The 16,774-nt window shown below is 37.6% G+C and overlaps 2 protein-coding genes across 2 annotated transcripts in view; one reads left to right on the top strand and one right to left on the bottom strand.

Annotated features, from left to right (window-relative positions):
• The window catches only part of LOC114873490 (zwei Ig domain protein zig-8-like), a 46,076-nt gene extending 43,434 nt beyond the window's left edge, over positions 1 to 2,642 (bottom strand). The window contains exon 1 of the mRNA XM_029181868.2: positions 2,299 to 2,642. The gene's annotated coding sequence lies outside the window, so the exon portion shown is untranslated. The remainder of the gene's footprint in view (positions 1 to 2,298) is intronic.
• A 9-nt stretch (positions 2,643 to 2,651) lies between these two features.
• Positions 2,652 to 15,640, top strand: LOC114873493 (cilia- and flagella-associated protein 58-like). The gene is made up of 12 exons (XM_029181870.2): positions 2,652 to 2,701; positions 7,095 to 7,156; positions 8,327 to 8,413; positions 8,769 to 8,897; positions 9,079 to 9,311; positions 10,741 to 11,017; positions 11,665 to 11,897; positions 13,216 to 13,627; positions 13,769 to 14,039; positions 14,160 to 14,674; positions 14,769 to 14,993; positions 15,154 to 15,640. Exons 2-12 carry the CDS (start codon positions 7,124 to 7,126, stop codon positions 15,424 to 15,426), a joined length of 2,688 nt encoding a protein of 895 aa, XP_029037703.2. The 5' UTR covers positions 2,652 to 2,701; positions 7,095 to 7,123; the 3' UTR covers positions 15,427 to 15,640.
• The last annotated feature ends 1,134 nt before the right edge of the window (positions 15,641 to 16,774 follow it).

Here is a 16,774-nt window from a genome sequence, read left to right as displayed (position 1 = left end):
GTTCTTGGGAATTGATTAATACAAATAGACTCAATGAATCCACAATATGTTCGTTCAGAAAGAGAACAATAGAATCGCAGTTAAAGCATAACGAATGTCCAAACTGTATAATGAAATCAATATCGAACTTTTCCATTGTTATCATCGGATTATAACCACTCGTCGAATCAAGCATTAAAATTAAGTTTCTCATGCGGTTACGACCACCTCATTATTTCGAACGTTTAAAAGTGGAAATAGCAGATGGTGGCAAATTTTACGTTTATTTTTCAACGAGTTTCATAATACTAAGGTGGACTTATAAAATGGAAAAACAGGAACGTTATTTTGTAGATGAAACACAGTAACAACGGAAGTATGTCAGGAGACATATGATGTTACTTATGAAGCATCGATTGCAAGCTTTCGTGCTTCGAGTAATCAGTTTTCTCCAGCTTTATAGCGAAACAACTGTTTTTTTTTTGCATCGAGATAACTTCATCTTCCTTAGCTTATTCTTCTTTGTATTTGACTTCCTTTGTAATTTAAAATTTGTCTCATATTTTTCTGTTTTCAGTTGTATTGTTTACACGACGAATTGCTTTCAGAACTTCAGTGAATAAAATTCTATTTCTTACGAAAAAGAAATTGCTACTCTTATTTTTATAACATTCAATCGATTGGTTCAATGAAATATTAATTATATGGAATTTCTATTTCGTTATTTAGTTGATAACCATAAATTGCTTGATTTTAAACGAAAAATTGTCTAAAAGTGGTTTCAAACATTTAAGGATATAAAAATCGTTGGTAAAGCTTTTCAAAGAGGTGGCATATAGAGAGAGGATAAAACGACCATTCAGCTTTACAAAAATACCCTACTTTATACCCGTGAAAGAGACGGGTTTATTTATTAAAAAGAAAGAAACATATAAACATCAGTATTATGACTGTGAAACGTCGTTTGCAAAAGGAGAGTAATGCACACTGTAACACAAAGGGAAAACCTTTGCTTTCGGAAAAGCACGTAAAATTAGCCTGAAGCGGACTTGTGAAAATGTTTACTACGATTGGGACAAAGTTGTTTTTAATAACGCGTGCCCTTTTCAGACACTGTTTCCTGTATGAAAAGCTTGACCTGTGAATGGAAATCTGCTTATTCGAGCCATTGTTGGACACCCCATAAAAGCACAAGTTTGCTGTGGCTTTCACACTTCATGGTACATACTTACAAAAAATTCAAGAGAATTGTGCGGTTATTTGTTCTTAATTAATCGAATTACTTGACCCTCGGATGGCGGACCATGGAGAGAACCACAATTTTTATTTAATTTTATATTTCATATTATTTTCATTTTTTAAATTTGAAACTCTATTATTTCAATACATGAAAATTCGAATTCTTCATCAGTATTGTAAATAATTCTGAAACATTTCAAATATACAGGAAGGAGTTTTAGCAACAGTCTGGTCGTTAGACAAGTTTTCGAGGTTTCATTTAAGTTGACGCGTGCTTACGAACGCATCAACGTGTCTCGCGTCTTTCTGCCACTGTTTGAATACACTCTGCCACCACATACGTCATAATTATCACGAGTTAAGACGTCCGCGGCGTTTTTTTTTTCTCTCAGACGCCGTTCAGGAAACTAATTAGCTACCGCGTAACGAGCGTCGCACGAACAAAAAGAAGCTTCGTAATTAGTCGTGGCTACAGACTGAAGCTTGTATCGATCCTTGAAAAGATACATGCTCACTGGTCGAATATTATGAAAAATTAAATTCGAAATCTGTCATTTTAAAACTGAGAAACGAGCTGACAATTAATACCGTTAATAGAAAAACGGTTGATTGAAAAATTTTAAGTCATGAATAATAAAATTGCCCATTTATTTTTATCTATTTCCTACTGAAATTTTATTTTTGCAACGTTACTTATTCCAGTATTATTTCTTCAACGATTAAACGACTGTCACCAGTTGCTAATCAAAGCCAGGAACTTATCTTCCCTCTTTACAATCCTTTAGTATTTCCCGCGCGAAACTCTTCAACTTCGCGAAAGAACAATATACGCGGAACAATGTGTTAATTCGCGGAAGAAGAACTTGAAAACCTGTATAGCACCCAGGCGAATAACGAGCTGAAGTAAAACTTCCTTAGTAAAACTTTCTCATTGAAGATACAACTGTAAAACCTGTGCTATTCAACGAAATAAGAAAGAAAAAGAGAAAGAAAGGAACTTGGTTCTTTCGCGTGCAATAATCGTCATTTGTCGCTTCATGAATTTTCAAATAAAAAATCTTCATTTGAAGTTTCACTTACCGCTAATGTTTACATTCCTTCGTTCTGTTGCAGGGTCATAGAAGTCCTCTTCCGGTATCACAACAACATAACTCACATCTCGTGCAGCACGGTCGGCTGTCGACTGACTGTTTTCAGTTTGAAAGCTCGCAAGCTTCGGGGGCGACATCTGCCACCACCACGTGGATCCGTTCACTCCCACGCCACACGTGGTGATCCTACGAAACAGCAATTGTCCTGGAAAAAGCTCTGCTTTTCCATCTGCAACAACGGAAAAACTGCGGCTCGGATATCGCGACGATGATCAATGCACCCTGACAACTACGTTTCTACCCAGTATAAATAAAAGGGGAGCTTGCAGTCATGGTAATCCGTTCGCACGGTGCAAGCTGCATTCATTGGACCTGGCCAATTGAAATTTACGGTAACGATTCCTGTAACACATTTTTCCTTTCAAAAAACCCTATGTTTTTCTATTGAAACCGATGCTCCGAGTTCTTTTGCATATTCAGAGGCAGACTTTTGACAGTTTTATTTTAGATCAGCGAAATTACACTGCACCGCTGAGCTGTTTCAAAGCCAAAATATTTCAAGTTAGGTATTTAAAAAATGTTTCAGAGTTCAAAGTGAAATATTATCCTGCATATTTCGTGCAAATCTCAATTTCAATTTACCTAATTAATTAAATTTCGATCTGGAATCCTTATTGAATTAATTGCTGTTTGTATCAGTTTACAAACAGATTTCTAATTAGCGTCGAAATTGACGAAGATCGATCAATTTCTGAATGTGTATCCTCTGTCAGAGCATTCGTATTCTTTCGATTCCGGAATAGTCTTTATTGTCGTACGAGCGTTTTCTGTGAAAAAAACAAAAGCTGGATGACTTGTATGGACCACAGGTGCTCGTAAATTTCCGGCTTGTGACACCCCACCGACCTTCCAATTACATTCGATGGATTAATCTCGCGATCGAGTCGAGTTGCTGGACGTTTTCGGGCCGACGACCTATCCGATCGTTTGTTTTAATTCTGCAACCTCTTCTTCAATTCTTTTTCTAATCATCCCTCGCGATGCCGATCGCTTCCTACTGCGATTGTTGAACGTGTTCGTTCGTTTGAAAAACTCGTTTAAACCTGAATATTCAGCGCCCATCCTAGCCAGGGAATAATCTCTGCTGACTTTCCTTTTTGCCGTCCATTTTTGGTCGCGTTTGCGATTGACTTTTTCGCTGCGACAAGAAATCCGTTCGCTCGATTTTGTCCGTTACCGGTCAGAATAAGCGATGCGATCTTTTCGCGAGAAATTGAAATTTTAGCTCGTCGAAAGTTCTCTTTATCCAACGAAGATTGTACACGGTAAAGGAATTTCTTCCTCATTTGAATGGGTGGCGAACGAAAACATTCGAAGATACAACTTCCTGTTTTGCGAATCTGAAAGAAGCTTTCCACGAAAAGCTTTCACCCTTCTTCGAGACTTTTAAATCTACTTTATTCCAAGTTGATGAAAGATTTATTCACCCTCGTTGATCTCATAAATTCAGAATGACCAACCCTACTTTCTTTACCGATTATTTTACACCAATTTTCAAATTGAAGGAGCTCAATTATCGATATAGATACAATTAAATTACAGTTCAATTTTGGTTGGAATAATTTTAGTATTTATAGTAGCTCCTTTGAAATTTGCCGTTTGGTGTGCAATAACCTGAAACGTTCAATCATAATTTCAGTAAAGTTTATAACAAGTACATATCTCGTATAGTGTAGTAACTTTTATCAAAGATTTTATGTTTGCTTTCTCCGATTTCTTCGTATGCAAAGTCGAGGCTGGCTTCGTCTATTCCCGCGTGGCACATCCTAGCAAAAGTTTCCATAAAGTGGACTAGGAAACTTATCGATAGGATCTCCTTAATCGGTTTACCTCGATATCCGGATCGAAGGCCGCTTATCGATCTTCGATGGTTCTTCCTCATTGTTGCAGCCGCATATCTTCAACGAGTAAGGTGCATGCTTAATGCAAACTTGAAGAGGAAAATTTCCCTCATATTCTGCATAGCACGTAAACTGTCCAACCTTTAAACTATTCCATCATCGATACTATTACCGAATCGCAGTTATTGCTTGTGAAATGTTTCGTCATTAATTATTATTGTTTATATTATACAATATATCTGCTCGTTTTTCTTAAAAGCACCGTAGGTGCAACGAATAAGGTTTATACGGTTATTTCATCCTCAGCCTCTTCTTTGTGTTCTCCAATAACATCGTAAAAAGCCACGGCAACTTTCGTGGTAACCGTGATTAATGATTATCCTTGTCTTAGGCTGTGCACAGGACCCACGCATTCATGCACTTAAAGTCGATTCACGGATTATCGACAACGATTTCGCGTGGATCATCCTTCGTCGAGCTCGTTCACCTCCGATAAGACGATGAGTTTCGAATAAAAGACAAAAAGCGTTTTAAATCGAGCCCATTACGGCAACGTTTATCGTACGGATAAGCGTAAATCAGCTTGCGTATAACGTTCAAATTCCTTTATTTAACGCCTTACCAAGATCACTTTTCTTTATTATTTTAACCGGAAATTCAGGAACTCTGTTATTTCGTAGGCAACACATTCTCCGCTGCAGCTTGTTTTTCTTCTTTCGAGTACGTGATCAATTTCATTTTTGATTAGGCCGATCGCTTATCGAGGCTCTCGAAAAATTGATAGTAAAGAGAAGAAAAACACGATCTAATTATGCTAGATAAACATTCCATAATTCATCCGTCAACCGCATGCTGTATAAAGTTTTCGCTTTCACGAAGGGTGGAAAATGTGCTTGAAACGGCAAAGGAAGATTCAACAGGCTTTTTAATAGCGAATCAAGAGAACCTTTGAACTTTCACTAGAGGGTGCTTGAAGTTTTTCGCAATGTCGCTTTCTATCCTCTGTTTTGTACAATTTAAAAATCGCTGCCACACTATCTGTGACCGATCTACTTTCATGTCGCGTCTTTATTTCAGCGATCATTTGAAGTGCTCGCAAAACAGTAGTCACATTTTCCTCGTTTTGTAGCTTATCGTCTGTGCTAGTTTTTTAACGACCAACTTCGTCGACGGGATGCATTGACATTTGCAGTGCTCGCGAAGTTCTGTTTCGGAAAGAATACTTCGCGTATCTGTTGGAAAAATTTTGTACACAACAATGAAAAGAAAATTGAAGGGATCGTAGAGAGAAAATTTTTAATTCGTACGGTTTAATCGATAAAAGCAACAACAAGCGTGAACAATGAGGAAGATGATGAAAAGGGAAGAAGTTAAAGAGAACGTTGTTCGATCCAAGAGGGTTGGCACGTAACCCCTTAGGATGATCTAGTTTTGCCGGTTGCACGACTCCTAGCATTAAGCATTGTTTGCGGTCGATAGTTTCCCACCCTGTTCACGTATATATATACCAGGACATGGCAGTTGACAGTTTTTGCTTGATTAATTGTAACGCGTGTCATCAGCCTACGGGAATAGTTTAGTCAGCCGCGAGTGAGCTCGTTGTCGCTTCCATTGCGGTTTTTCACTCTTCTCTCCTCGTTGCATTGCCCGCCACCATGAAGAAAAACGTTCTTTTCAAGTCCCACTGGGAAATTTGCGTATAACGATTTTAGGATTGCCAATTCAGACCGTCGTTTTTCATCTGAAATTTCGGACAATTTAGCGAAACTGCTCGATTCTTGCGCTTCTGATTTTGACTGTGTTTTATGATTTCTGTTTAATGGCTTTAGGATGGTCTCTCGAAAATTTAAATTTGTTTGCTACGTATTTATTGCTACAATTGTGGATGTTTATATAAATAATATTCTTATAAAGATATTTAGACAGATTTTAAAAATTCTTTTTATTTGATTTGTTTTTTATAATGCATAGGTTTTGGATGGTGCATTTTATGCACTTACATAATGTTCGTATATTAACTTTAATAAATTAATTCTATAATTAAGGTACATTATCTATCGGTGCTGTTCTAGTAAAAAGTGTGAAAGTATTATAACAGCAGAGTGCTTCGATTCAACCCGTTACCGATCGATTTTCCGAAACAGCGGAATACTGGCGCTGTCTATTGGGAATAAATTGAAACTAGTTACTGACTTATCGTCCGACCCGCTGGCATTAGATAAGTTGTCGACTTATAGATCGTTCCTTCGGCAATCGGTAAATTGTCGTGTAGTTTTCTCTGTTTTTTGATAGAGGATGCTACTCTTCCGGTATTTCGGAAAATCGATCGGTAACGCATTGAGTAGTTTGAGCCGTTTTTGTACAGACTACCATCTAGAAGTAGGTTTCATATTTGCCAACCAAAGTTAGCAAAATTGTTAAATATTTTTCATCACTGTAACAATGACTACAGATCCAAAAAGAATGGACATGACTTTGTTTTCGAGGAGTAGTCAATTTATGAATCTTCCTGTACAAATTCCTTAGTTGAAGTAGCATTGGGTGCTTTTTATAGGTCTGGGTCACCATTAACCCTTCTCTGCCGTTCGGGGGTTGAAGAACGCCTCCATGGATACCAGTCAATAAGGGAAATCGCGATACTAAAAGTAGCTTCTATACCACATTCTTCCACTCAATATTATTTTTCTGTTACCCAGTAATGTTTGAATACAAAATTAACATTTTATTTTAAAATAATTTAGATCAAGAAGTTATTAAATATAAAAAACAGGGATAGTTTATAGTGCAATCTGTATTTCGTTAGTTCTATTTAAAAATTTGGGTAGATTTACTTTTAATACGAATCACTATCCGGAAGGCGATTTCTTCTTTTTATTAATTATAGCTCTGATTTAATCATCGAAATCCGACATCATGATGGACATGGAGATGAACGCAGGTTTAGACGTAAGTACATCTTTTTATGTTAAATAACTTTAGAAAATTATATTTTATTTAACGGTAATTGTTCGAACAGAGACTTGGTAGTGTTAATAAATAATTGTGATTAAAATAGAATCTTAAAGGGGTTGTCAGATACTTTGAAAAAATCTGTTAAAATAAAAATAAATTTAAAAAAAGAATTATTGTAGAACAAGATAAACTCTATAAATCAATTTAAACAACACAGTAGATAAAAAAAAATGAATTGCTGCAGCAACGTGAAATTTAAATCAGTTCTAACTCGACCCTCGACAAAGATCACTTTTGATTTATATTAACTGATTTTAACTAATCATATCTCGTCAAGAATTATTTGAGAAAGCTGTGAAAATGGATAATGGCAATAACGAGAAAGATGATGGAACAGCAAAGCAAGCTGATGTTGTTATTAAAATTGAACTATTTCATGTTTCTATAACCTAACCGCGCGACTATCTGCGGTAAGAAATCTTTTAGTAAAAGATTAAAAAAGACATTTAAAGCTTTACTGGATAACATTGTTTTTATCTATCATTTTCCTTGCACTTATTAAAAATTTTTACAATGATGATTTTCTATGTGAGACTGCCATGTAAATTGTCAAAAGGGTAATAAGAAATTTCTTTTACAATCTTTATTTATTCCTTACTTCTATATCAATCTCCAATAGACAGACCACTAATCTCCAATGAAATATTAATAACCCCTGAAAAGAACCCATAAGATAACTCAGAAAAACCATTCCGTAACTTGACGATATAAAAGGAAGCCAAAATAGAAAAAGATAGCACGGAGTCTCACAGCATAAAAACAATGAAAATCCAGACGAGCAATATCGCGAAATAATAAAAATCCAGATAAATCATAAAACGTGCGAGACGGTTCGTCGAAGGACGAATCTTTCGAGGTTCTTCGAGTAAGTGGCCGGTAATCGATGTGTCCTGGCTACGATTTATTAGCGAGGCTCGTAAAGTGTCGCGAATAAAAAGAAATCGCTCGTAAATTTCGGCTGGACCCGGTCTTATCGGGTCCGAGACGCGATTAGTTGGGGGTAGACCGACGGTTAGTGGCGCGGCTGGGTGACGAGGATCGTGAAAAAGTAAGGAACGACGAGATGGATGTGTCCTGTCACCTTGCAAGAATGACACGTTTCAGGACGATGGGAGCGAGGACAGCGAGGCACCTTCGGAGGGTAGCTCGGCGAGCAGCACCTTTTGTACTCTGGAGAAGCAGTACGAGAAGGTGAGGAGGATCTCTTTCCGGAAACATTCTTTCTTTTTGTCCGATAACGTTAACGTTAAACGTCCGATCACGCGATATCGCGTGTTTCATCGTCACCGCTTCATCATTCAAGTTTTATCATTGGTGCAACTAGGATTTTTCCTACGATGAACTAAATTTCTCTGAAATTTTGGAATTCTAAAATTCTAAAATTTTGAAATTTAAAAATTAACTTGTATTCGCAGATCCTTTTTCTTGAAACAATAACTCTGTCAATTAAAAGGGTAATGAATAAGTTGCAGAGTTTCTACACTTTCATTTACTAACGATGGATATCTTGGTGCATTGAAATGATATCAGTGGTTTCGTTTCTTAGGCGCTGGGGGAAATAAAAGACAACGAAGCATTGGTTCGTTTCAAAGACAAATACACCACTCTCTTTGAATCTCTATACAATGCGCATAGAACGGAAAAAGAGCTGACGGAGAAGTATGATGCACTGCAGGTATAATTGCACTTACAAATAAAAAATTAAGTAAAAATTCTAAAATATTTTATTGAAAATTTTGGTTTCGATCTTTCCTATCGAAATGGTGAAATTTTAGGTGTTACGGAACACGTTAAGAGTCCTTGTCGAGTTTCGAAGTGAAAGGTAATCGAATCTAACCGAAAGCTGGTAATTTCAGGAGGAAGTTTTCGCGAGCGAGGAGAAAATCCGCGAGTTGACGGAAACTATCACGAACAACAACGAGGAGATCGAGAGGTTGAACCTCGAGGTGATGAATACGATGAAGCGAGCTGACGCGGCTCACACGCGCGAACAGAATGCACAGGAAGTGATCGAGAACCTGCGATTGAACGTCACTCAGTTGACCCAGGAAATCGCTCAAAAGAACAGACTGCTCGCCGCTGGCGAGGAGTAAGTCTCTCCTTTGCTATTTTACCCATTCACATTTTCACACCATTTCTGCCTTTTCGTTGCAAGTAACTGCTCTACCACTTTTCATCTTTCGTCTTTCACCACTTTTGAATAATTTTAAAAGTATCCCAAGGAAATTTCCAATCACAGTTTTAATTAATAATATTGCCAGAGTGAAAATAATTTCGACACACTTTTGAGGCTTGTATTTGGGATCACTATGCAGAACCGTCGAACGAGAATCCGGTTAAAGGGGATAAAGTTCCTAGTGACAAAATAATCCTTCGTGGGACGTGTCTGCGGGAAGCTTGAATAATCTAATTTCGTAACACGTTCTACGAACGAACGTGCAGGATCATTTTACAAAGCAATTTTCCTCTTCGAAAGAAGATCGTTGGATTATCGGTAGCAAAGATGTATGTACGTGTGTGTATGAATCCAGGTGAAATCTGAACAAATTCCATGCCTCTAGGATAGTTATTTGATAACCTCAAGCCTGTGGTTCGCCACAGGAAGCAAAATTATCCTTTAGAGATCCATATTTCAGTACAAGGGTCAGTTTACCAGGGGCAATCAACAAATCTGAAAATTATAAATTATATAAAATAGACGTTTAATTAACGAAATTTAAGGTAAATTTCAATTTTAATGGTAACACCCCAATTGCACTCCAAACATTTTCTTTGGGGACTTAGAAATTTCTCTCTTCTTCTGTGCTTCATTCCTAAGATATATTATAAACAAATTATATACCATATTCCAATTATTTGTCTTTGATTATTGTACAACGGATGTCGAGGATTAAATTTGCTCCAGTTCCTGTAGGTTGGTTCACGTGACCAGATTGAATAAATGACATCGTCATCATGGCATCGATGGTGTGTGTGTGTGTGTGGGTGCATCGTGATCGCGTTGAAGCCACAAGGATGTCCCGAGAGACTAATCCTTGAGCAAGAAGGAGCGTGTCCAATAAAGGTCTCTTTGTTTAGTCAACACGGTCAGAAATGCAATTCCGTTCCAACGGAACCGTAGGTTGTGGCATGGTGGTCCATAAAGATGTTGTGCTTCGTTTCACTCGGTTTAACAGAGACAAAGGACTGGCAGAGGCTGTCTTTAACTTCCGGCCAACTCCGTCGCAAAGGGTTGAAACGCTCGATCGATGCTTCTCTCACGACAGCTTTGTAATTGCTTAATAGGAACCGACGGTTTCGTCCTTCTCTCCTATTCACGGTCTTTTGTCTGCTCCTGTTTTCGAACTGCTTCATCTTCTCTATCACTTCTTTTCACATTTGACACCTTCTTTCTTACATGTTGCTATCTTAAGTTTTCGTGAGTTAAAAATTAGGGGGTATGGAATTCATAAAAACGAGTAATTATTAAATGATTCGCAGCGAATGTGTTAAATTCAACAATTCAATTAATCTTGCAGTAGTACAGCTACCAAGCAAAAGGAGATGCTTCAGCAGGAGAAGGAGAAACTGACGAGCGAGGTGGACACGTTGAGGGAACGGTTGAAGAACATGTCTTCGTACACCGACGAGCTTGAGAAGAGGAACAGCCTGGTGGGCCATCAGATAGAGCAGATGCAGGAGAACCTGGACACCCAGCTGAGCGAAATCTCGAAAGAACGACGAGCCAAGCAGATTGCTCAAGATGAAGTACAAAATCTGCAAGAGGAGCTTATTGCAAAAACGGATAATCTCCATGTAAGGGTTTCTTGATTATTCTGCTGGCTAATTTCTAACCACGTTGTATAGTTTCATGATTTCTTATAAGTTACAATAATATTAGAGAAATTAATAAATAAATAATGAAATGTTTATTGGCATGCATTAGAAAAAAAAAGAAAAACAAAACGCATAATTTTTATAAATAACTACATTTCGACATACAATTCTTCCTGTTTTAAATTTCTCAGTTCTGTTAAATAAATGTTCAACTTTGCCTTACTATTTTAAAACCTGAACTTCCATGTTGACTCGTATCCGACGAGAAAGTCGCGAGTTTCGCACTTAAAACTTTTGTTCCCAGCCTCCTTCCCAGGCTTTTTCCGAGTGAAAATCAAACAAATAGCATCTTCCTTGGCTACATCGTTCTACGACCTCAAAATTCACGTGAAAGTTTAACAAGTTTCACGACAGGTAACAGAAACGAAGCGACTCTGCTAGGTTGAGATAGTAAGTGCCGTCTGACAACTTGAAGAAACTACATTTTAATGTTTCTCCACTTTCGAGAACAATCCTCCCTTTCATAACTACTAAGATTCATTGAAAATATTAATATTTTATGTAAATTATGACGACTTTTAGCAACTTCATTACTTGAGATTAATTACAGAATTGAACTTATCTAGGCTGCGAATTCGTCGATCCAAGCAGCAGCGGACAACATATTCAGGCTAGAAAGTTTAGTGAAAGAGCATAAAGCATCCGGTGAGAAAATGCAGAAGGAGATAAACAAGCTGTCTGTAAAAAAATCGAATCTTCAGACGGATCTCGATAACGCGAACACTCAAATAGAAAATCTTGAAAAGGACATTGCATCGAAGGAAAAGCAGCTGAAGGAAACGAAGCTGGCGTTACACAAGTAACTGTTGTTATCTTGATTATATTCATTAAATTTATTTCATTAAATTTATTAACATGTTCTTATACTATGAATATTTTTAATATACGAGTAATAGAGGGTAGTAAAGGGGGTAGTTTTTACTTCTTAATATGAATTTCTGGAGATAACAAAAAATATGTTTCCAATATTTTTCAACCTTCTATCCACTTGTCTCCTCTTGTTAATTAAAATCTTTAAAAAAAAAATAAATGTGAATTTTCGTTGTACGTAACGAATCAACTGTCACGTAACCCATAATGCATCATTTCGTTTCACGTTAATAAAATATCAGTCGCGACAGAAGCGTAATTGATCGCAACGACGAAACGGGTAATTCGAGCAGCATTATTCGTTGGGTTATTTGCGAAATTATATTCGTGACGACCGATACCGATTGCTAGTTGCAATGCACGGGGAGGAAATTTATTTTCCATTAAATTTTGCATTACAATGCAACGTCGATACGTACGCGGTGTATGTATAATTGCTATGCAAATCGTTCTGTATTTCACAGGGAAACAACGGGGACATTGTTGACAAGAATCGCGCTTATTTTTCTTCCCTTTGACAAAATGATAACAGTTTTTTGCATAGAAAGAGGAGAAAAGTGTTTTCTTGTCCCTTGGTCTGCGAGAAGAAATGATTTTCAAAGGATTAAGCTCTAATTTATTTATAAATAAGCAGCAGTTATATGTATCTTTGGTGCATTCAGAATGCAACAATGAAGACGGTCTTAAATTAACGATCGTTAGAGCGCATAATACTAGGTTGAATTATTAGGTCTATGCGGAGGTTCTGCTGCTTTCCTTAGCATTGCAACGAGAACAAATAACAGGATCAATTTGTTATATAATGTGTACCATTATTTAGAACTGTTTGCTACTCTTCATTACCATAATGCAATTTAACATCATAATGCCAGTGCATGTTCCATTAAATTTCCTTGGCTTCTCCTTTTCGAATTTATCCTTCTCGTGAGATGTTGCACGTGAAATGCTAATTTCATTTTACTTAGAAGATTGCCTAAGCTAAATTGGGAACCGGCTGAAATTTAATTGAATTAGAGCTTAATTACTTGGAGAATTTTCTCATTGATCTGTGATCAGTTGAACTCTTTCAAATAAAGATTTTAATCTTTTGCTTTTGCTAATATTATTTTATGAAATATGAAATTCTTTCGTTTAACAATTAATAGATCGTAATTGACGGAGGGTTTTTATTAATCAAAGTCGTGTAATCAATTTCCCAAAGAAAATAGATAATTTTCCAAATATATTATTACTTTTCCACGTTGCAGAATGAGAACAGAGATGACGAAGATGAAAACCGACGCGGGTACCACAACGAAACGGTTACAGAAACTCGAGTTAGAACGATCAGATTTCGAGCAGCAGATGAAGCAAGCTTTGATATCAATGAGAAATGCTGAACAAGAGACGCTGATACACCGGAAGCAGTATACTGACAAACAGCAACAGATCGAGGTTTTGTTGCGCGAGAAGAACATCCTGGCGCGTAATCAGGAGACCCTAGGAGAACAAATTAAGAGGCTGAACCACCAGCTGGTGGTGAGCGACTACGGTAGGCGAAAGATCGAGGCTGAATTGGACGATACAACGCGAAATGTCATGGAACTGACCAAACAGCTGCAGACGGTTGAAAAGGAGAGGGAAAAACATAGTCAGACGATAAAGGACTTGGCATATCAGGTGAGCTTTTATCATTTGGTGTAGTGCAATATTCAACACGATATTTAAATATTGCATGATTAGTTCTGTATAAAATGTATGACTGCCCAATCGTTGACTCGTACCACTGCATTCAGAGTGCATCTTTGATTACGTTAACAGGTGGAGGATCACATAAGTGAAATTAAGCTAAAGCAGCTGGAGATTTCGAATTACAAGAAGAAGTTAATAGAAGCTGAGACAAAATACCGTCAACAGCAGAATCTATTCGAGGCTGTCCGTGCTGAAAGAAACGCGTATAGCAAGAGCTTGGTAGAGTCACAGGACGAGACACAGGATCTGAAGAACAAGTTGTCAGTACTTAGCCATCAGATCGAGCAGTTGAAGGAAGATATCGTGACGAAGGAGACCAACCTGATCAAAGAAGAATTTCGTACGTGGTTTTCATTTCTTATTTTTATGGCAAACATAAAATACCATTACGTCCCAATGCTGAGAAGACCTATCTAATGCTTCTTTACTCGAACTTCTCACGCTACCGTTTGTCTTCCAGTTCGCAACAAGGTAGAAAAAGAAAAGGAAGGCATAAGAATCGAACTGCAATCTGCTCGCAAAGACGCGAGTGCTCTGAAACGCGAGATCGAGAAGATGAAAGAAGAAGAGAAGAGCCTTCGTCAGGTGATCGCGAAGGCAGAATCAGACATAGGACGCCACAAAAAGGACATAGACACCGTGATGAACGAAAGGGATATTATTGGCACGCAATTAGTCAGAAGGAACGACGAATTGAGCCTTCAATATAGCAGAATAAAAGTGTTGCACGGTACTCTTCAACGTGGTGAGGTTCAGTACAACCAGAGGTTGGAGGATATTAGATTGCTGAAACTAGAGGTGAACAAACTGAGGACAGAGAATACTCTGTTGACGAAGAACATAGAAAACATGAGTGATCTACGTCAGGAAGTATTTCATTTGAATCGTGATTTAACCAGAGAGAGGCTGAAGGTTATGGCACTGGAAGAAGAAGTACAGACTCCATTGAATATTCATAGATGGAGAAAACTTCAAGTATATCGATCTTTATTATTGTTAATGAAGAAATTTTCGAAAAACGTTTTATCGATATTTAATATGAAATCCGTTTTTCTGGATTTTTTAATAGGGTTCTGATCCTTCCGCCTATGAATTGTTGAGGAAAACTCAAATTCTTCAAAAGCGAGTGATTAAAATGGCTCACGATATAATTGAAAAGGAAAAGAAAATTAAAGATACGGAGAAATTGTACACTAATCTTCGTGAAGTTCTGTCGCAGCACCCAGGACCTCAGGTGGCGATTTCTCTGAATAAAACTCAGAAAGCCTTGCGTGAAAGGGGAGAAGAAATGAAGGTAACTCAACAAATTTCTTTATATACATTTTTAATTTTTCTGCTTATATCCATTTTTATATTTTTCTAATATTTTAAACAATTCTGCGAGTCTGCAGCAGCTCTAGAAAAAATTCAAGAATAAATTTTTCAAACTCCAATTCATAAGAATATTTCTTTAGTGTCTGATCGCAGAATTGAACATGTATGAAGTCCAGATCTGCGATTACAAGGTCGACATGGAGAAGATGAACAACGAGATAACGGATCTAAAGAAAAAATATTACACTCAAAAACGAAAGTTGCAAAAATCGAAGGAATTCAAACCAAGACGAAACAGCGACACCATGCTACCAGTGGTAACTCGTTCCGCAAAGAAATTCTGCGGTGGAGGCTTTAACATGGCAGCTCCTACCCCGCGAAACTGTTTTCTCGTACACTCTGCAAGTAGATGAACTCGATTGGGGTTTCTAAGGGTGACAGGAAAGGGGTGCAGCCCGTTCTATTTGCCAGAGGTGGCGATACGACACTGTAATGAAAATATAACAGTGTACTTGACAGAATTTCTCTTGTGTGCTTTTCGTGTTTTCGAAGCTTTGCTCTCTGCTCTGTCGTTTTTCCCCGGTCCTCTTAATGTCTGTCAATATTTGCGACCACAGTCTCTGTTTTGCTCGACCATGGGAATATAGCGTCGGTGATTGCTGTCCAGTAACTACCAGGGTAAGTCTGTTTTCCGTTTCCCCTTATCAATGAAACAGGTACTTAACAAAGTAAGTCGTTATATCTTTTCCTATTGATGTACGAATAATATATGAAGGTACAAGTTTATACGGGGATATACAGACAGATGTACGTTATAGTTTACCAACTAATATCGATTAATTTCCTATAATCATTCCTTTCCTTCCCCATTCCGAGCATTGGAAACGTTCCTACTGTGTCTGACACAGTTTGTGGTTCATGGTACGCGGCAAGTAATAGCCAAAGCAATTGCAGGGACCGCAGATAAACGCTTCGGGAGTGTTCATCGACGCGTAAATCGAACGTTGCTCGAACGGATATCAAATTAAGCAATGATCCGAGCAAGGAAGCCAATGGAAGAGGAAGCAGGTATGCTACGTCTCGAAGAAACCACTCCGTTTTCCGTTTAATCAGGTATGGTTCAATCGCAGGCGACTGTGTTGAATTTTTTCAATTTAAAATAAAATAAGAATAATATTAGAAATATTAGAGATATTATTTTAATTTTGAAATATTTTATTATACTTATTGCTTATAATTTCAAATGACGTGGCAATTGACGCGATGAAAAAAGTCCATCTTCTTAAATTTTGCTCATCCCTGATAAAAAATGAAATTCCGGTCAAAGTTATAAATTATTCGTGAACATGTTCTTGGAGCCACGAACGAAATATCATTTTGGAAGGTGTAGGTAAAGGTGGCGACAGTGTAAGTTCACGCGGATGTCCTTAAAGGTACTCCGGAGGATCGGCCGGATGTCGAAGATTCATGCGGACAGCAATATCGCGCCACCAGAGATGTTTCGTAGCTGGTAATTCCATTTCAGATGAAAGTAATTCATCCCAGACCGAAATAGATACGACCTTTGAATTTACTAAGGAAATTTATCAAACCTTCGATGCATAAGAAGTCGCATTGGGAGAGACGAGTAATAAACGAATATAGTATCGAATGTAATTAAGAAGAATTATATTCCTGGAAAAATCGGGATACAAAATAGACGTTTGCCGGAGCTTAAACGCAGAGAGAAGCTTAAGCTGAAAGTAGCCTTAATACAATTCT

This window comes from Osmia bicornis, chromosome 6 (assembly GCF_907164935.1).
Source record: "Osmia bicornis bicornis chromosome 6, iOsmBic2.1, whole genome shotgun sequence".
Lineage (NCBI taxonomy): Eukaryota > Metazoa > Arthropoda > Insecta > Hymenoptera > Megachilidae > Osmia > Osmia bicornis.
The sequence above is the reverse complement of the archived record's forward strand: the minus strand, read 5'-3'. Positions and strand labels throughout refer to the sequence as shown.

Bases quoted from the DNA above. Each gene is read 5' to 3' on its own strand.
- LOC114873493 (XM_029181870.2), top strand. From the start codon at position 7,124: ATGATGGACATGGAGATGAACGCAGGTTTAGAC. The intron at 11,898-13,215 runs GTAACTGTTGTT...TCCACGTTGCAG, and splicing joins ACGAAGCTGGCGTTACACAA to AATGAGAACAGAGATGACGA. The intron at 14,040-14,159 runs GTACGTGGTTTT...TTTGTCTTCCAG, and splicing joins CCTGATCAAAGAAGAATTTC to TTCGCAACAAGGTAGAAAAA.